This window comes from Actinia tenebrosa, unplaced genomic scaffold (assembly GCF_029948245.1).
Source record: "Actinia tenebrosa isolate PJP-AT-01 unplaced genomic scaffold, QUT_ActTen_1.0 PGA_scaffold12__29_contigs__length_12842862, whole genome shotgun sequence".
NCBI classification, from domain to species: Eukaryota; Metazoa; Cnidaria; class Anthozoa; order Actiniaria; family Actiniidae; genus Actinia; species Actinia tenebrosa.
This window is the reverse complement of record NW_028292572.1, coordinates 5,863,827-5,885,753: the sequence shown is the minus strand read 5'-3', so window position 1 is coordinate 5,885,753 and position 21,927 is coordinate 5,863,827. Positions and strand designations below refer to the sequence as shown.

The following is a 21,927-nucleotide window of genomic DNA, read 5'->3' as shown; positions in this document are numbered from 1 at the left end:
AGTGCGCGTCTAGCATTAAAACGACCGTCAATCAATTAAACTGCAATAAAAAAGCAATATCTTGAGGGAGATTTTAGACTGAATTAAAGATATTTTAAGATCTTTTTTTAAGACTGAAATATTCTAAACCTCTAAAATCTTTAATTTAGTCCAAAATGTCTGCATCGTGGCACGCGGCTGTCAACATCGCAGGTAGACTGCCGATTATTTTCCCATATACATTTAACATCGCCGAGAAGTCTGGGACAGTCTGGGACATTTGGGGACTACGCCGACATGCCGTAAGATTTGAACTCGACTAAAATTTTGCAGACATATGCCGGCGACAAATTTACCCAGTCTGCGATGCCGGTGACAAAGTGTTTCCATGATCAGAGTGGCGTCCCCGGTAGTACCTGCGGTGGTATCGCCGGGGTGTCAACGGGGTGTCACCGACATTTGGAACTAGGCTTGACTGAGAACGGCTGTAAATAAAGAAGTAAAAAGCAAAAAATGGGATATTCCAAAGAGACTATAGTAAATCATGCAGATTATTATTTTTCATGTACTTGTGCCAGAAAGGCATCGTTAAATCCTGTCGAATAATGAAGTGTCAGAATCTAACTAACTCGATAATAACATTATCTTGCAGTGTATTTCCAAATGCAAAATATTACCCCAAGGCATTATAGGTTAAGTAGATCATAACGGTACTGTATTTATTTTATTCTATAGCAGAAAACCCAAGAAAGATTGCGAGTCAAATACCATGCTTAATTCACCGCTTTAAGTGACCTGGCTGAGAACTTAAGTGACCTGGTTGGTTTATGAATCGCTATGGAAACAAAACGTAAAATCAGACGAAGCCGCAGCCTTAGTGACATTCTCAAAGTCTGTATTCCAAACATTGTGGAAAAGGAGAACAAAGAAATATGTAAAGATGAAGAAAAGTCTGTAAAGGCAACCGATTGTAATGGCAACGAGCAAAAAACAGTTTCTCTTGGAATCAAAGAATTGTACAAAAAGAATGCAACTAGTACGACAAATGACGTGGCTATAGCTGCGTCATCTCACGTTAATAACGATCAGTCAAAGGCTCTACTAACAGCAACAGGGCCACAAAAAAAGAAACCATCTCGGAAGTCGCACAGACGAAAACGCCGTGCTACACTTGCTGACTTGTCTTGTATCGATATCCTAAAACCTATACCTGAAATGCAAGAAGAGGAGGACGAATTCAATGCCCTTAGTCAGACAAATTTGTTGTTTCAAAGACAATTTTGTAAGGACAGTAAAGTTGATCAAAATGACATAGGACAAGAACCAAGAGATGTTGATGATGAAAGTGGGTCGGGACAAAGGCAGTCGTGGCGGGATGAGGTGCGAAAGGAGATGCAGCAATGGAGAGATGACTTTGAAAAACTGCCGTATCCAGAGAATACTCACAATGATATACGTCCCCTTAATGGAGCAAACGGTGAAAGTTTCGAACTACGCATTGAACCATCGAAAGAAAAGAGTGACCCAAATAGAACAGATTTAAACGTCGAAGAACAGGATGCACAAGATGATTCAGATGAGGACAACGATGAAGATGTCGAGAGTATGGAATTGAAAGAAGCGCTGTCAAACTATGAGATAGCATACAATGTAAACGAAGATGAGAATACCAATATTTTTGAACGTTTACAAACGAATTATAAGAAAAATAGACAACGTTCAGATTCGCTTTCTTCTCTCACTACTAAAAGTTCTGGATCTGAAAGGTCATCGTCATCAGTATCTCCTGTCGATGAAAAGCTACTACATGAGAAAATGCAAACAGTAGAAGCTCCAAAACGCAGGCGAAGATTCAGTACTAGTGACTTACACCTGAGGTGTCTGCTACACGCGTTACCATCAATTAGTGAAGAAGGCAAGAAAAATAGTTTCTCTTCATCTGGATCAAGTGATAGCAATGAAAGTATACCTGCTACAGATCTGATGAGAAGACGTTCGGGTAGTTTGCCAAATATTTTAGCCTTCAGACAAGCTATAATAATCAAACCACGAAATGATACTAAAGTAGACGGACCTAAAAAAAAAATTGATGAGGAGGATGACAGCTCTCACAAACAACAGATCAAACCTGAGCATCGTGAAGTAACGTCGCTAGATCAACCTCAGTTGACGCCAAATGCAACTGCTTCCAAAACGTCGAATAGAAGAAACAGCATGTCTGTAATCGAAGACGTAAGACAGAAAAGTTTAACTGATCCTGCTTCTGCACAAAACGGTGATTTACCAGATTTTCCATTGAGTATCGAAAAGAATGTTAGTATTTTAGAAAATGGCGTTACAAAAGGTTCCATTGAATCAAAAAACCTTGTGAAGGCTTTGGGACAAAAGATGAGAGCCTCCATACGAAGGCGGAATTCTATAGCTTCGTTAAAGCCCTGGACAGGAATAGTTGAAAGATCATTAAGATTATCCTTTCCGCTTCTCATGGATGAAGAGAATGAAGACGGAACGAAGGATAAGGTGGAGGAGATCCAAAAGAAAAACACTAACTCAGAAGCTGATTATAAGTTATTTTTCTCTGGGCATTGTAAGAATCAAAAAAAAGATAATGTAAGTGTAGTCAAAGGAGAAAATTTACCAGATTGTCAATTACACCAAGATTTTACAACATCAGCCACCGGCAACTGCCTTGTTTCAGGACTTGAATCACAGCAAAGCAGAAATAGCGCGTTCACCCAACAGAAAAAGCGTTATGGAGCTGACAAAGAAAAGGATCTTAAAACAGTCGAACAAATTTTCGAAGTTGTAAAGAATGATCACAAGAAGATAAATGAAAGCCTCACTGGAGAAGAATTAGAAGCACCAGCAAAAACGTCTTTATTGTCCAAAAGTGCAAACGAGATGCTCCAAAGCAGAGTTTCGACATTTTCCAGACGTTCTTCGGTGAAAGAAATACCAGTATCAAAACCTATGAAAGTCCTAAAGTCAACGTCCAGTCAAAAAGGCACTCTACCTCCGGAATCGCCCAAATTAGAGAACAAGAGAAAAGTACCAGTAGGAAGAGCCTTATCTAATCCATTACCCAAGACTTCTCCTAGCGTAAATCGTCCTTCAAGTCCTTTAGCTTTTTATGAGAAGAATCAGGGCATGAAGCAAGAGTCCTTATCTTCATGGAGCGTAAAAGAAAAACTTGACAAGGAAAGACCAGCGAAAACATCTTCTAGTACTCGTCCTTCAAGTCCTTCCGCTTTTTATGGGAAGAATCAAAGCATCAAACAAAAGTCCTTATCTTCATGGAGCGTAAATGAAACACTTGACAAGGAAAGACCAGCAAAAACAGCTTCTAGTACTCGTCCTCCAAGTCCTTCTGCTATCGTCACCAAGAAAAAGGGCGCGAAACAAGAGTTGCCATCTTCAAAGAGCACAAATGGAAAAGCTGATGCCAAAACACCTTCAAATCGTCCGCCCAGTCCTTCGAATATTACAAGGACTAATCAAGGCATAAAGCACGAGGTGGCAACTTCCAATAATAGTAGAGGAACACTTGCTAAAGCATCTCTCAGTCGTCCTCCAAGTCCTTCAGCTTTGGCAAGGAAGAATCAGGCCATCAAGCAAGATTCCTCTTCCTCAAAGAGTGCAAAAGGAACAACACCTGCTAAAGAAACACCGCCTAAAACACCTCTCAATCGCCCTTCTAGTCCATCAGCTGTTGACAGGAAGAATCGGAGCATGAAGCAGGAGTCTTCATCTCCAAGAAATGTGAAAAGGACACTCGATAATGAAACAACACCGAAAACAGTTTCCAGTTGTCCTCCAAGTCCTTCTGCGTTTACCAAGTCAAATCACTGCACAAAGGAAGGGTCCTCTTCCACTATCAGTGGAAAGGGAATAAATGAAAGTAAATCATCAAGTAAGACCCCTTCAAAACCTTCCCCAAAAGCAACAGCACAAGCATCTAAGAGACCATCTTCGCCAGTGACTAGAAAGAGGAATACGAAGTCGCCTCAGGTTACAAGAAAAGCTAGTATAAATTCAGAGTTCACTGAAAAGAAAGACGTTACTACCACGGTGCCTAATACGCCGAAAGACCAGGGAGCGCCAAGGAGACATTCATTGATATCTAATATGGAGGAAATACCTAAGGATAACAGTGATAGAGCTCTTGAAGGCATTGCGCCAAATGTCGAGACGTCAAAAACAACTAATATTGAGGAGAACGTGACCTCGGTTCCTAAGAAGCAGGTTATGGAAATGGAAGAGAAGCCAATAATTGAACGAGTTAGTAAAGAAGTAAAAGATCGCAAACCTGAGAAAGTCAAGGTATCTATAGCAGACGTATCTAAGGTTACTCCCATCGAAAATATACAAGAGAGACCGCGAGAACGCAAGACATATGTGAATGTTATAAGGCGTCCACTATCTTCATCTCTCGTAATCACCGTCCCGGCTTCTTCCCCCGAGAAAGAGAAAGAAGATCAACGTAAGCAAGACAAACATTTCTTTTCTTCAGGGATTAATCAAGAAGAAGTTTCTTTGACGAAAAAGAAGGAAGAAAAATCGAACGCTCTTTCATTAGACAACTCAACAGACAAATCTAGGTACCAAGAACTTGGCAAGAAACAAATGAACGTCGATCAAAATCTTGATCAAGGTATTGAAAGAGAACTTGACAGCTTTGGATCACTCCTTGAAGAATTTGAGAATTCTCCTCTACAAATCAAGAGCAGCACGAATAATGATAATTTAGAGCAAATAAAGGCGCAAGATAATAACGAAAGTAGAACATTGAATGATGCAATACCAACGGAAAAAAGATTTGCAGCGTTAAGTGAGCGGTACAACGCGATCATGTCCAAGTTTGGAATGTTGAATGAAACTCCATCGAGTGAAAGGCCTACTGTTGCGACCACATCACCGACAACAACCGTAGTCGCATCGCCAGTACCTGATAACAAATCCAGCCAAAAACTTGGGGTCAGCTTAACGGTACATGAAAATACGAACAAAGCTAGAAGATCCGTCCTACCACTGTCTGAGGATAGAGTCAGTAAAGTTGTAGCCGGCTCATCAGTAACTGAGAAAAACGGGATTAAAGTTGGGATGACATTGGAAAAACCCGAGTATAAGGTCAAAAGTTGTGAAGTTAGTATACCAGAATCTATAAATACCATCAGCAATGAAGAGGATTGTTCACCAGTACTCGTGGAAAAGTCGGTTGGGGCCAGTTTTCCAGTTGAACCAAGTTTACCTCTATCCGAGAACAAAGCCACTTCAGCAGTCGTATCTAAGGATAATATCAGGAAAGATGAGATAATGTTGCCAGTTAATGAGGTCAACAGGGTTAATACACCGGTACCTGATGCTGGAGTCAGGAAAGGGGAAGTAAGCACACCATATTTTGATAACATAGTCAGGAATAATGGCGACAGCTTACAAGTGTCCGAGGATAAACTTAGCAAGCGCACTACAACCACAAGTGATATCGACTTGCTTCATTCATCTTTTGATGGCAAACAGACAAAAACATCACTGGACACACCTTTTTCGGAAGAAAATAAAGAAAAATCAAAATCAAAATCTTCGACTCCAATATTAATGTCTGAATTACCTACATTTGGGAGCTATTCTACACCATCAGTGCCAATAAAAGTTGCTGTTGCAAAGCTATCGCCTCTTTCCAGTTGTCAAGACGCAAGTTACCTTTCTATCATTTCAAAAGTCGACAAGGAGAAAGATCAAAAAAAGGAGAACGAGGGAGCAGAAAATCTCAAGGCTACTCTTATGAAAGTAGAGGGAAAATCCGTTATTCTACAAGGAAAGGTTCCTTATATCAAACAAAATGTGCAGTCCCTAATAAGGCCTGTGGAAGATCCTTTGATGCCCACAGCGAGCCACGATGATGAAGAAACGTCTGCTTTAGCAACTGATGAAACCTTTGGTGCTTTATCTGAGAACACGAAGAACAGCTATGAACTTTGTAGAACAACTGTAATAGCACGTCTGATTGATCGCAAACTTGGTCCAAGACGAAAAACGAGCATTGTGCCAACATTTGCCGCCAGAACGTCTAAAGTTTTTGATGACTCGGAGGCAGGGATGAAAGGGATTCCATTCACCATGCGGCACTTCAACAGATATCGCGATTACATCGAAAGAGTAACCTTGAAATCTACTGTTAGAACAGAGGTAAGAAGTATTTTTGCTGCATGAGTCTACTTCTATGTTATGAAAATACCTAATTCCCTTGCCAAGAGGTCATTTCAAATTAAGTTCTTTTAAATTAGAAGATATAACTAGCTAAAAACTAGTGTGAGCTGCGTCGGTGTTTCTAATGAAACAGTAATGATGAAAAGGTCAATTATACACCGTGAAAAGATGAAAAAACTTACTGACGTTTCGGACGCTAGTCCTTCGTCGGAGTAAAAGAGCTCTTTTACTCCGACTAAGGACTAGCGTCCGAAACGTCAGTACGTTTTTTCATCTTTTCACGGTGTATAATTGACCTTTTCATCATTACTGTTCTTTTAAATTAGTTTAGTTTCCAAGTATACTTTAACAGTGCTGTATTAATTCTAGAAGCTTTCTTATTTGCGACGTAAGACTAAAATCATTGCTTCATTTTTTCCTTTCTGAGGGAAATATTCCAATTAATTTTCTTTTCTTTTTTATTCTTTTTTATGTGTGTGAAAACCATTGTGCTCGCTACACCAACAACTTTATCAACATCGGCCCTGATCAGAAGCTGTGACACTAAATATCAATAGTGGTTGACATTGGTCTCATTATTTCTTCTAGGCCTTGTCCATTCATGATATTCTACACAATCTAGATACTTCGTTAATGGAGATGGAGCTGGTATCGCTGTGCAGAGAATGTACCAAAACACTGAGGACACTTGACGCTTTGGGAAGCTTACGTAAGTCAGACAATATTATTACCTAAATTTCAAATCGATCTGTATGCACTGGGGCATGTTCGGCATGTCCTGACTTCGTTTAGTTTTAGGGCTTGCACGCCTTAATATGCACGATGCATTAATTTTGTTTTCAACATTTTTCTATACTTTATGCAGCTTCGTATTTGTCACCTAACACAGTCATCGTCAACCCAAGTGGAACGATCAAATTCAGGCATCTCAGCACAGGTAAATGTTTAGACCAAAGCAACGCAGGGAGCCCATGTGACAACGAGTGAAAGAACAGTAATCTGAAAACAAATTCTTACTTTTATAAATCACTTCAAAAACAAATACCCTTTTCGTCAGAAAGCTATTTTGGAATGCCTAGATCATTAGCTTTTCAAAGTGAGGCATTTGCACTCATGTACATGCTCTGAAATAATTCACAAAGCCGGATTGCAAAATAACCCGAGACAGATATGTCCCGAAAGATTTAAACTTATTTAAACTTCGCCACGAATTTCATCTCAAAAAGATATTCAAATTCAGTGCTAGCAAATGCCTGGCAGATTCCTCGCAGGATTAATTGAAAAATGACAAATAAAATAAATACCTTCATTCTAGAGAGATCCTCGACAACGAGTTTATGGAGTTTGATGAATTAATTTTAAATGCTTGCTACTCAAACATGATCAAACTCGGTAATAGTACTAATATTTATAAGATCTTTTTTGTGTCGGGAGCATTTCTTAATTAGATTAAAATTTTCACTCGGCCCTAGTCCCTTTCTCAATTCCGAAAAGGCCAACCGATATCCTTGGTTGAGCCATTTCTATTTTTTGTAATGCTGAAAAAGCAGAATTCAACAGATAAAAAGTAAATTTGCGTAAACATATGATATCTATATACTCGTAAATAAAATTAATATATGTCATAAACGTTTTCATAGCATGAAATATAGTTTCTCTAAAACTAGATTTCAATATCATAAGACAGGCTAAAGGTTTGAAGGTTAAATTTTTACTAGTAAACCTCCTATAAGTTGATCGTAGGCAATGCAACATATACGTAACAACTTTGGAGCCCAACTTCTGCTTTCCTTTGTCAGAAACATCTTTACCAAAAGTCACAGAAACTTAAAATGGTTCTAATTCGTTCCAAAATACTGTCCAAAATGATGAATACACTTTCTCCACAGATGTAACCATAGATGAGCTCTTTTTGGCGCCAGAACACACCAAGAAATTCTCTTCTGAAAAGGTAAGACATTACTGATTTGTTATTCAACGAAATCGTCTAAACTATTGACAGGCATACCTCAGCATTCTCCATTAATACATTTTTTCGACAATATTACAAGATAGTACATTAGTTCGTTGTTCTATTTCTTTATTTCTTCTGCTTTCTCTCTCTCTGATTTGTGTGAGACCATCCGGCTTTCCATGAAACTGCTGCAGTGAAATGGCTTTTTCTTACAACCAATCAAAAACCTCGACGGCCCATTTTCAACCAATCACATTGTTACAAAGTGGTGTAGCTTTTTCGACAAGAAAAAATTCTTTAGTTACTTTTTTACTCAGTTTTTCGCTTCTTTTTCTTGGTTTTCATTTGGTTTCTTATATATGTTAGTACAACGCTACATTATTAGCCTTTACACTAGCTTTTTGGAACTGAAATTTAATTCTAATGTTTTTAGTTCTCACGTTGCCAGATTTCACTAAAAACTCGTGCTTGACTTGAAATAAGTAATTTTAGCGACGTGACATTTTATGGTTTCTTTGTTCATTCAGTAATCAAAGAAAGCAAACAATAGCTCACGCTGAATTACAATTCAATAGAACTTAGCCGAACTAAGATTCTTCTGTTAAACGAAGCATGTAGTTGGTTGTCTTTCGTCTCTTGTAAAGTAAACTATTGAACGTCTACAAACACAGCTTCTGAGACTTTCCGGGCAGTCTCTCTGTTGCTACAAAAGTTATTTGAAGTGTAAGCATAACTTAATGTGGAATTTTTATTGGAACAAGTCGAGCACTCGAAGCGTTGGCATCTCTAAGTAAGTTCAACTGTAAATACTGTTTTCACATTCGTGCATGAACTTCAAGAAGATTCACTTGCGTTATTAGGTGTCAAATTTAAACATTAGTGTTTTCCAACAAAAAGTTGAAGACATCTTTTCTATTCACAAATTTGAACTGCATGAGCTACACCTCGCATCTTCATGTTTAATTTGAATGCTTCAAATTCTCTTTGGAATTATATGGACTGTTTACTTGATTAGTTTACTTAGAGTTTTGTTTGAGCACGAAGTACCGCTAACGCACGGTTTTCGAGCACCGGTTTTCGCGTCCCTGTATTTTTGTTTACTAAATATCGAAGAATTCTTCACAAATTTCCTGGTTGTTATGTAATGCAAAGACATATTTTTGCATGGATTCTGATAAGCCTAGGTTCTATTGCCATTAATAAGTACTTTTAGTCCATAACAATCACAACACACTGCACGAATCAAGAAGTATGGACAATAGTGAGGACAAGAGCTCTCGAGCGCTTTGTTCAAAGCGACGACTGGAGACAGAGAATTAGCCTACTTACTCATTAGCCTGATGGGTCTATTGTAGTTTTGTTTCTTTACGAAATGCCTTCTTCCGCTTTATATTTTCTTTAATTTACTTTTACACGGGAGAAATTGAAGAAACAACACCTCTCATATCTAGAAGTTACACTCAAGAATGTGGATGGAGTTTGAAAAGTCGAAAGAAAACTCCCAAGTGCTTCGAAATATCTTTTGAATTTGGCTTGAAAAATGAATTCAAATTCAATTTCCAATGAACTTTGCCGATAATGTTTTGGTTTTATTTGTGACGAAAGTATATATTACAAATATCCTTTATTCAAGGTCTAGGAAACTTTGCGTAAGTTGAAGACTTAAGAAGGAGTTTTACTGCAATTTTTACAAACATGCGAACTCTGTGTGCCGTCAATCAAACCTAATCAGTCGGTACCTTTGATATTTTCGACTGGCGGCAGAAAAAAAAATTCAGCGTTCAACTCAGAGACACAAATCCGCATGTTTATGGAAAATACAGTAAACAATATAAAGAATTAAGTACACATGGCTGAATATGATTTCGCATTCAGTCTAAATTAATTGAATTAATATGAAAGAAATTTGAAACTAATAAATATATGAACACAAATGAAAAAGTCGTTAAAATTTCGGAATTTTCTACAATATAACTTTGGTAATTTTTAGTTGAAAAATTTAGTTTCTTATTAAAAAATCTTTATGTATTTTTTTGTTGTTTTTGTAATGGAGTGTACGCATCGTCACTGTAAAACCTTTGTTTTCTTTCGTTTCAGACGTGTGTTTTTAGTTTAGCAGTTACGATATGGCTGGCTGCTGACTGGAAGCTTACCGAGCACAAGAAGCCAGCCTTATCCAGAAAGTTCCAGGAACTTCTTGTTTCTATGACAACAGACTCGTCTAAGGATAGAGCAAGTCTTGATTCCATTTTACAGGTAAATGATAAATTTATTCCTTAGCGTTTTTTGTGATGGTGAATGAGGTGAATGACATGACGATGCGGCCATGGTCTAATGATAACCAGACGGCATTAATCCTCGTGTCTTTCTTACGTAATGCACATACGGTAGCTGTGGAACATGAAGATCTACAGACATTGAGCATCCACAACTGGTTCATAAATTAATACACAGACTAGCTGAGAGTTTCTGGACAAACGTGGGAAAAAAACATGGGCTGTGAATATCATGGAACATATTCTTTACATACACCTTTTTGCAGGAACGTTGTCATATAAAAATAAAGAATAGCAAAATAACAGATAGAAATTAATTATTTTTTAACGAAACTGGTGTAATTATTTCACTGTTTTTGAAGATATAGACTTAAATTTTTGATATTACCTTGTTAGTATACACCTATTTCAATGAACGTTGTCACCGTCAAAGGCGATAGGCTATAGGCCATAGGCGAGATTCGTTATTCCAGGATCCAAGAATAGCTGGAATGACTTGTGTTTCTGCTTCTTATTCTCGTTAAGAACATGGACCTTAGTGTTGAGACTGACTCAATGTTCTTTGTATTCAACGAAACCATTTCCGTCCCGGAATGACCTATCGCCTATCGCTTTTGGCCAGGACAACGTTTATTGAAATACTATATACTAAAACGTGTATACTAAAACAGTTATTCTTACAATCTAGGGAGCTTTAAATTTAAATCAAACGATAAAAAAATCTCTCATTTATTCTTTTCTAATGTTTTGTTATTCTTCTTATGACAACGTTTTTGCAATTAGCAGTATATAAAAAAATTGAAAATATATATTAGGAAGTTTATGTGTTTGTTTATGTGTTTATATGTTTGTTGTTATTATGATCGGGGTTTTTGCTGTTGCAGTCGCTTGCTTTTGTTGCAGCTGTTGCTACTACTTCTATCAGATGTTGTTTCACAAGTTGTTGCTGTCGTTGCAGTAGTTGTTTTAGTAATAGTGTGTCGTCATTGCTGCTGTCCGTAGGTATTTTCAGTTTTCTTTGTGCAAGAAAAGATAATGTCTTTTTAAAATGTCAAAAAAATACTTAGAGTCGAATAAAATGCCAACGGATCTTCCAACAACTTGTCAAATACTACTGTCAATTGAAGACAATAGCTACATCCTTCTTCAAAAAGGTTTTCTTGCTATAACACTGTTATATCATGATTGTCTCTGCAGAAATGCGACTCCTTACACACAGACAACGAGATGACGTCACGGGAACGCTGCCAAGCCTTGTTATGGGAGTGCCAGGCTACCAAGGATTTAGACAAGCTAAATGTAAGTAAACTGAAGAAGAGCTTTTTGTTGACCGAGCCTGATAAGGTGCAGACAGGAGAATCAGTTGTCGAGAAGACCTCATCGTTGTTGTTCTTATCGTTATTGTTCGTATTGTAAGCGATATTGCGTCCAGAATTTTATGAGGACACGTCAAGGTCCTTCCCATTTCACTTGCAACATTTGTTCGGAAACCGGAAGAAAACTCTGGGAGAAAAATTTTTTGAATGGAACACATCACGCCGACAAAAGTATAAGAGGGTTTTTTCAGTTTTGTCCGATACAGCGAGGACACACTCGAGCCGTGAAAACGAGTTTTTTTTTCGACTTATTATTCACTGAACTTTCTACTGTTTCAAACCCTCTAAAATGAAATACGGAACGTTCAAAATAAATCCTTCAGGATTAATTGCCTCAAGAGATGATTTACAGCATTTTAAAAAAGTGACGAAAAACTCGAAGTGTTCACGTTGCTATAGTTTTATGTATGTTTGCCTCAAGTACAGACCTTGCTTTCAAATAGGTTAAAAAACCACTTTAAACAAAGGTATATAAATATATTTAAACAGTTATAAATTATCATGTAAACGGACGCGCAATTAATTTTTATCAAAACAAAACCAATATAAACTACTCTAGTTTACTCAGCATGTTTGCACAAAAAAATACTCAGCAACTCATAGGTCACGCGATTGCTTTAACAATAACAGGTCCTTAGTAGGTTGTTGACTCTCGTTAAATTATGAAACTCATAAAATAAGATCCACTTGTAACTAACTTACATCTCGATTACCACTTAGTTGAAACTAGAGTAGGAATCGTGTACTTAGCCACCGTCACGGCTCGGAATTGACCGTATCTTTTGAACCAATCACTGAGCACGAGATCGCTGTTTATCCAATCAAATTATGACGACTTTTCATTCTGAGTACCTAGGGATTTTTTTCTCCATTGTTTCCAATCAAAATTGGATAATGAAGATCCTTAAAGCATTGCTCTATAGCTATTCCAAGCTGATAATAATTACCTGGGTTTTTATATAATCGATTTATGAAAAAGTATCTTAATTTGCACAACAAAGGCTTTGTTTACCAGAAAATAGACAGAAAATAGGCCGTGGTTTTGTTTGCCCCTTGTTTATGCTACACTTGCTGACACATTAAAGTAAGAACCAAAGACGGTTAAAGTAAGCAAAGCCGGTTTTAAAACTCCGCTCTTAAAAAGATTATTAAGTATACCATGAAAGGCATTAGTATTTTAAGCAAAAAGCACTAAATGACAAGAAAATCTATGGCTCTCCATCATTGACCATATGATGAAAGCCATACAAAGCTCAAGATAAACACGCGCATTAAAAATTGACTTGTGAATTGGATGTGAAGTGAACTCCACTTTAATTAGACAAATAAAGCCTGGAGGCACAAAGCATGTAGGCACATAAAGCGAGGCACGTTCGTGCTCTTCCTTATTGGAGTCAAAATCTATGATTTTTCGCACGTTTGATGCTTGTATCTCAAAACTGAACAGCTTTCTAAGTCACCGGCTTATTCAATTAATTCTTATCTACGTAAAATCATGGCTTAATGCGTGTAGCCTCAGAGGGGTAAGAAATGCAATTGGTTTGTTTCTTTTTATCTAACGATGATGACAGCTGAAGTTGTATGTACATGAAGCCAATTGAATTTAATTATTTCAAAGATAAGTAGACGTTGTTCACAAGATATGTGATCCGGATATTGTTTTCTTAGAAAATATCAGCCAAACAAGCTTTAAAGTTCAGCAATTGGTAAGCGTTTCCGCTCTAAAAAATGATGATACATTGTTGAAACGCTAAGTATTCTATATGACGATATAAACAAAGTCAGAAACATTATCTTTCGACGATGAAAGAGGAAAAATGGCATCTCCTTTTCAATGGCAGACTCACTCATTAGATAATCGTTTCCATAAACGGTTTTTCAGGTTATGATCGTAAATGATGTGCTGCAACTGTTCATCAGATGATGTGATGATGTTCAACATCAGATGACTAATAAACTTTTTATCACTGGTTTAGACAACAGGAAATCGATCACCGTAGTAACAGGTTTACGATGTAGAATATTGCCCCGAATTGAACAAAATATAAACATTTTTATAGGGACTGAATTTTAGATTAAAATAGTAAATGGTGGTGATGGGGCAGGTGATGCCATTATGATAATGATAGTGATTGTGATGATGATGATAGTGATTGTGATGATGATGATGATGATAGTGATTGTGATGATGTTGGTGGTGGTGATTATGATGATAATGGTGGTGGTGGTGGTGGTGATTGCAATTGTGATGAAGATGGTGGTGGTGGTGGTGACGTTTGTGATGGTGATGATGGTGGTGGTAGTGATGGTGATGATGATGATAATGATGATAGTGATGATGATGACTATGATTATAATGATGATGGTTATGATGATGATAATGATGATAGTGATGATGATGAATATGATTATAATGATAATGGTGATAGTGATGATGATGACTATGATTATAATGATGATGGTGATGATGATGATAATGATGATAGTGATGATGATGATAATGATTATAATGATGATGGTGATGATGATGATAATGATGATAGTGATGATGATGACTATGATTATAATGATGATGGTGATGATGATGATAATGATGATAGTGATGATGATGAATATGATTATAATGATGATGGTGATGATGATGATAATGGTGATAGTGATGATGATGACTATGATTATAATGATGATGGTGATGATGATGATAATGGTGATAGTGATGATGATGACTATGATTATAATGATGATGGTGATGATGATGATAATGATGATAGTGATGATGATGACTATGATTATAATGATGATGGTGATGATGATGATAATGATGATAGTGATGATGATGAATATGATTATAATGATGATGGTGATAGTGATGATGATGATGATAGATGTCATCATTATTATTTAGTTATGACTTTGAAGATGCTAATGTGGCGGGCTAGTGAGTATTCTTTATTACCCCTGCTTCATATAGGTCGATAAGAAAGCAATCGTGGAATCAGAAAAGACAAAGGCACAGCACGCCATTTTGATGGGATCTGTTTCTGTTGCTGCTAACGTCAAAGGATTCCTTAAACAAGTAAGCATCCTAAATCAGTAGCGTATTTGCTTAATATAAAGCAAAACCTTTTTACTTTTTTATGTGTTAGGCTTTAAAATATACAAATTATTAAATACGCAATCACCAAAACTCTTCAACAAATTTGGCTCTAGGTTTTTTCGTTCTATAGTCAAAGGGATTTTTGAGCTCGGTATAGCGTGTGCTTTGGCGCAAAGTCACTAAATTGTAATTGAGAAAAAAGCCGCTCGGACTGTAATTATAATGAGCGACTTAAATTTCTGAAAACCGCATTTAAAACTAAATATCCAGAACTCGATTTACTTGCTCTAAAAAATTGTGTTTGTTTTGATTGTTAAGATTATAAATATACATCAACAACTTTGGTAAAAATTTATGTACTAAAGTTATGCTTAATAGCTTCAATCAGTATATGAAAAGAAATTCACTAAAATATCAACAACTTTGTAAAAAAGAAGAAGAAAAGGGAAGCTTGAAAAATAAATGAGTTGTTGTATCAAATGATGGCAAATCTAATCTAAAAAAGGTTACTTCAATTTCATTTGAATGTAATGATGGCAAACAGAGATTTTGTTTTGAAAATCACTTGAATGAATTAGCTATAGACACATATCAAGCCAAAGAATCGAGGAAAAATAATGACATCCTCATTGATATTTTAAGGATACAAGAGAGAAGCAAAAGATAGCGGCACTATTTGTAAATCCGTAATGTTTTTACTCAATTAGTGATATTTGTGTGAGATATTTTGACCTCGCATTCCCCAGGACAGATACAACCGATCATTGAAAATACTAATATTGTCGTTAACTAAATATAAACAATAATTCTTGGACTGTGGTAGTGGGCGGAATGAGCTAGCCACATTGTTATTTTATTGCAAAACTGATTTTGTAACAAGAGACACCAAGTTGTCCTAAAAAACAATCCTTCATGGAAGGAAAAAGTTTTTGAAAAAATTCGATTTCCTCAGAAGAGAAACTTTGTTGGCTTTCATAATTCTAAAGTTGAGCTCGTTTCACGTTAGATGTTAAAGGTGAGCTGTGCAATGCTTTTTCTGATAGATAAGGATTCGATATCTTTAATTTTATATTGCCGGCCACTTCAAGAAAACAAACTATTGCCAAAATAGACTAATTCAGGGAAAAATACTAATTATTTTTGAAATACATTTAAAATTACTGATAATCTTCTCTTGACTAAAGGTTGAAAACACTTCCAATGAGAAAGAAAAACAGACTCAAGCATCTCAACGAGATATCAGATATTTTCTACGTTAAACGGCAAACGAAACTATATTGAAAACAAAATCTACTTCATCAAGATAGCTCAATAACTATTCTTTGAATATTTGATTTTATATTTCTACAAAGAGCGTTATTTGCCTTTGATGATATTTTTCTCAACGTTGCAAGGCTTCCTTTTACAGTTAATACTCACTACATTTCAATTTCTTCCAGTATCGCGATTTTTCTCTTAAGTTTGAGTGGGAGAGAGCCGCCAATATAAACCCGTATTGACGGCTCAGAATTACCTCGCGATATTAGAATCGCGCGGTACAAAACTTTTTGCAGTTTAGTTTGAGTCGCCAAAACAGGTATATATTCATACTTATCGATTCATCGCTTCGGGATATATTTTCTCTCATCGCCGTCGATATATACCCGTATTGGCAGCTCAAGATCGCAATGATTTATAAATATTTTATAGTATTTGCTATAGATTTACATAGGTAAGTTTTTGATTTTGATTTATTTCAGGCTCAAGCTCCAGCTGAAGGAAAATTTGTGCAGGATACAAAACCACGTGACACCATAAACAAATCTCTTGAAACGGAACCTCAAAGCATTGAGCAGGAAATAGATCATAATAAGGATAAACAAACCAACCCCAAGGCTCCCTCGCCTGCTGGCAGTATGTTTTCACATTATCACAACCCAGCTGATCCGAGTATGGTGTTTACCCCGATCAGCGGTCACCCGAACCCTAACCATCAATCAAGCTTCCCAGGTGGCCAATCACAGACATCAAAGCCAACCTTTTTCCCGATTGCTGTTCCTGTTCCAACTGCTGGAACTCCTCCAATGTGGTATATGACTCCTTCGGGAATGGTTCCATTTGGCCCCATGGGGCACCACCCTGGGTACTTTGTACCAGTGAACCAGGGATCTGCGTCATCTGTGGTGTCTGACAGTGAAATTAGTGGAATATGCGAGATGGCACCCAAAGAAATAAGTCGCGATTCTCACCCAAGCACACCTATGTCAGAAACAAGTCATGAATCTAGTGCATCAAAAACAACTCGAAGTATTACCCCTAGCACCAAATCCAAGATACCTCGTCCAATACGAGACCCTAATAGGCGTAGCCCAAGACCTCCGAACTCACACAAACCAAGAAATTCACCCAAATCCTTTACAACAACAGAGCCATCCGAACGTTCTCAAGTACGCAAAGGTATCAAAGAGGAAGTCGATATTTCACCTATTAAAGAATCATTCAGAAGTACACATGAAAATAGTACCAAGACAAGTTCATATCGTTCTCATACTCCTCCCATTAGGCTAAGATCTGGAAGTGTTGAACTGGAACGAGAGGAACTAAGAAGACCCAGACCTCGCTCATCAACAGGATCGCTGGTTTCCACTCCCCCATCTGGAGAAAGGACATCACGGCCTTCTAGCCCGGTAACCTATGGCAACAGAAGTGAAAGATCTCGACCTTCAAGCCCTAATTTCTCAGAAGGACGTTCTGGCTCACGCCCGTCCAGTCCGGTGGGCTCTAGGTCATCCAGTCCTGTAGCAGCACTTATTTCAAGGTTTGAAGACTTGTCTACCAAACAACAACCCAGTGAACACTCACAGTCCGTTTCAAACCTTTTGTCAAAGTTTGGCTCGTCATCTTTATTGCCTGACGATCTGCTCACAAAAAAGCAATTCAAGGCCAACACTCCTCAAACCAAAGAGCGTGATTATTATGGACGATCTGGACCTTTTAGACCTACCTCTGCGGCAGACCAATATTTAAATGAGTTGCCCACTGACACTGATGAAGCTCTGTCCAAATCCTGGCCTGCAAAGCCTACACAAAAGCGATCGAGTCAAAATGATGCACCTTCTCTGAAGACTGATGATTCTTCACCGTCTAGAAATCTCCGTAACAACGAAACTAGCTCAAATCGACAAAGAACCCAAAGTTCTGATGGTGGTTTATCAATGCAAAACCGGAATCTTTTGGCTTTGTCTCTAGAAAACATCTATGGAGTTTCGTATGAGGAAGAGAAGCGGCAGACTACAGAGCAATATTCGATGGTGAGGAATCGTGAGAGGTCTTGGACATCAATGGAAAATGTGCACAAACCAAGTAATGAAGAACAAAAAGTGGGCTACAGAATTAGGTCATCTTCATCAGCAGAAAATCTTAGTAAAGAATACACAGATATGGATCGTGCATCGAAGGATCTCGGGGTAGCATCCGTTAAATCTCAAGGACTCAGGAAATTATTGGAAGAAAATCTTTATGCAAAAGATAGAGGCATGGGCAAGGATAAACTTGCATTGAGTAAGAAATTATCCTTAGAGAGAACAGGACATGGTCTATTCGAATTCGGGAATAAGACAATTCCAATCATGAACGCAGACAATACCCAGCCTGAATATTTAACAGACAAGAAAAGTGTATCCAATAGTTCAAAACATAATCAAGAGTTGAATATCGGTACACGAGAAACTACGAAAGAATCAGTTTTTAAAACCAATGTTATGAAACCTGAAAGAGATTACCAACAAGACTATCCTAAAGAACTAGTTTCTCCTTCTGGTCGTTCGCGATTTGAAATCCCAGTAGCAATAGCTGTTATGGACGGCGAAAGAGAAATTATGAGTTCTAGTGCATTTGCCCCATCTTTATTCAGTCCTTCGTCTTCTATTAAAGATAAAGCGTTCTTTCAGCATCCCATAAAGCTGGAAAAAGAAACTGCCCCTCTGAGTCCACCAGCACCTCTATCACCCTCGGTGAAAGACTGTAGACCAACGAGTTATTTTTCCAGTTTATCGTTTTCGGATATTGCGATGAAGCCGGAGAAAGATACAGCACTTGATCGGAACAGGAAAGATGATACAGGGCATCACCCTAGAGCCACATCATACCAAGTGGATTCTGATGGGGTTGGTGTTGAGCATCATGACAAGCAGAAAAAACCAGACATTATTGAATTGGTTGACAAAAATTCAAATATTGAAAACTTGGACTTTAACAATACTAGTTCTTCTAGGAAGAACATTGACAAAGGTGGCTCCTCCTCAAGAAACCCCTTAGCTAATTCTAACGATTATTTGGAACGTTTTCAAAAGAGGCTGACGAAAACTAACTCATTGGAGAATATAAGACAAGACACGGAGAGTCAAATAAGCTTGGATTATAATGATTCCAAGCCAAAAGCCTTTGAAGACAATGCCCCTTCCACGAAACCTCATTTCACAATAAGAGAATCTGTTGGGAAATTGTCGGCTGACTCTTTAGGACATCCCTTAGAGAATTTTGGAACCATTCGTCAAGACAAAGGAACGCTTTCTTCATTGGATTCACAAGGTTTTCGTGGTACTAGAAGCTCTCAGACAGAAGCTGAAGGTAAAGGAATCAACAACGAGAGAAGCCCTAGTGACACTGGTGGAAAAGAAAGAAGCACTTCAAATGACACCCAACAAAGATCAAGACCATCGAGGGTAGATGAAACTTCAGCAACATCAACACAACAGCAAAGTACTCAGCCTGGTAGTAGTGCATCTTCTCAACCTTCGAGCGTAGCCAACACCCAAGGAAATCCGAAGCCACCTGCAAATAAGCCATCCAGCGTCCCTAACACCCCAACATCTGGCAGCTCGAAAAACTCTAAATTTTTTAGCTATACAAGACGACAAAGTTCTCCTCAGGTAACACCCTTGTCAGAAGAAAAGTCAGCGAAGCAAGATACTTCTAGCTCATCAAAGTTGCAGGATCGAAAGCTTACTAAACAAAGTTTCAAACCGAAAAGTCCTGCTCCTTCTACCAATCCTCGCGCAACTAGCCGTAATCATCATTCAACCGCAGCCGAACAGAGCACTTTTGACTTTTCTGGAAAGGCTCTGCTAGAAAAGGTGGTAGGCAATGTTACTATTGACAAGCAGGTAAACCGGAACATGCGACATGAAAAAGTAGCCAAAACCCAATCAATTCCTCTCAATGTTGAGCACATGCTGTCAAAGAAAACGCAAGACAATGATACACGAACCGATTCTTCCGACTTGACATCTTCAAAATGGGGAAACGTTAGGCAGTTGGTTTTAAGAAGCCCAACGTCACCGACTTCATCTAATTCATCTTCGTCATCATCTTCACCAAGGCTTCCTCTAAACAAATCTATGTTTTATTTTCCTCAAAGTGAAAGAGCAGAAAAACAACTCTCACCAACAGAACAGCTGAACAGCTCGGGTCAGAAGGGTTTTGTCATAACTGACACTAGTAGACAAAGTAAAGTGAAGAGTCCCAATACAGAAAGAAGCGACAATTTGGTTTATCAAAAAGACTCAAGTTCCTCGAACGAAATAGAAAAGAAGGAAAGGAAAAAGAAAAATGGGACTGTTGAAAAAACTAACTTTAAAAATCCTTCTGCAGGAGCCGATTTGGCAACTGAATTAAATGTCGATGAAACAAAATCCATGAAAAGTAAAGAAAAGAGTTCGATGATGAACAAGGTAGCTAAACTAACAACCAAAGCAGATAGTGTTAACATTGCTTTAGACAAAAAAGAAATCACTGCACGTGCAGAGAGTCAATCCTCAATTATTACACAACCGAGCAAGTACGATCATAACAATATGAACTTACAAAATGAAGACGTGAAAAATAAAGAACAAGGAATAGAAAAGAAGTTAGAGAAGAGTAGCCGTAGAAATTGTCACAACTCAGAAAATTTGGAAGAAATTGAGAGAAGTCCCGCAAGCAAAGAAAGTAATGCCGAAAGCGATAGTCAGGGGGAGGTTTCGAGCGAGAGGAGAGGTTCATTCGATCTTCGACAGATTTATAACTCTGCACGAAGAGCATCCCTCACACCTCGACCTGACACTGCATCCCCTAGATTATCGCCCAGTTCCTCTACCGCTAGTCGACCTAATTCTGCACTTGATAAAAGACCACCGTCACCAGGCAGACTAGACTCCAAGGAGCTTTTGGGTCATTTTGTTAAAAAGATGCTTAATTCAGCAAATGCAGCAAAACCCAATGGTGGCTCCCCAAGTTCTTCATTTGCTGACGGAGCCTCTCAGCAAAGTAGAGAGCCATTGAAAACGGACGTTTTAGGCAAATATGCGTTAAGTCCTCGAGAGAGGAAGAAATCTACGGGAAATAAGCACCTGCAGGACAGAAAGGAATCTCTTGAGAGAAAAGAAGAAAGCGCTGCTGGAAGAAGAGAGAGAAAAGTGTCTCATGAAAGAGTACAGCAGCATTTAGATCAGGAAAGACATGACAAGACGAGAGAAAGGAAAAAATCCTATGAGAGGAAACAGCAGAATGAAAACCAAGGACGAAATGATGCGGCAAATGAGGGGAACGGATCACATGACAAAGAACATCAGCTTGACAACCAAGGACGAATTGGTGCAGTAAGAGAGAGAAAAACATCTCATGAACGAATTAAACAAAAGAATGAAGAGCGGGAGAAGATCAACCCCAAGACAGATAGAACGATATGTAACGACAAAGAACACTTGAACGAAAGAGTGGAAGTTGCAGAGAGAAGATTATCTCATGAAAAAGATAAGCAAGAGGTACGTATATCCGGCAGTCGTATTTATATTTCTGAACCGTTCAAAAACCATTCAATATTAAGCTGTTTCGTCGGTGGGCGCAGTCAAATTTCTTTTATTTTATTTATTTTATTTATTGGGGGTCTGATATTACATTTTCAGTCATCCTAGATTCCCAAATATTAAAGCAATCCTGAAAGTGGGCTGTCTGAAGCCAGCTTCATTATTCCGTCACTTTACTGCCACCCGGTTGGCTCAGTTAGTTGAGAATCGGACT

At 38.0% G+C, this 21,927-nt stretch overlaps 1 protein-coding gene across 1 annotated transcript in view; it reads left to right on the top strand.

Moving 5' to 3' along the window:
• The first annotated feature begins 816 nt into the window (after positions 1 to 816).
• LOC116304067 (uncharacterized) overlaps positions 817 to 21,927 on the top strand; it is a 40,536-nt gene continuing 19,425 nt past the window's right edge. Inside the window, exons 1-8 of the mRNA XM_089027954.1 lie at positions 817 to 6,165; positions 6,775 to 6,895; positions 7,052 to 7,123; positions 8,076 to 8,137; positions 10,238 to 10,396; positions 11,614 to 11,715; positions 14,764 to 14,868; positions 16,629 to 21,671. Coding sequence (XP_088884080.1) covers positions 817 to 6,165; positions 6,775 to 6,895; positions 7,052 to 7,123; positions 8,076 to 8,137; positions 10,238 to 10,396; positions 11,614 to 11,715; positions 14,764 to 14,868; positions 16,629 to 21,671 — 11,013 coding nt within the window. The remainder of the gene's footprint in view (positions 6,166 to 6,774; positions 6,896 to 7,051; positions 7,124 to 8,075; positions 8,138 to 10,237; positions 10,397 to 11,613; positions 11,716 to 14,763; positions 14,869 to 16,628; positions 21,672 to 21,927) is intronic.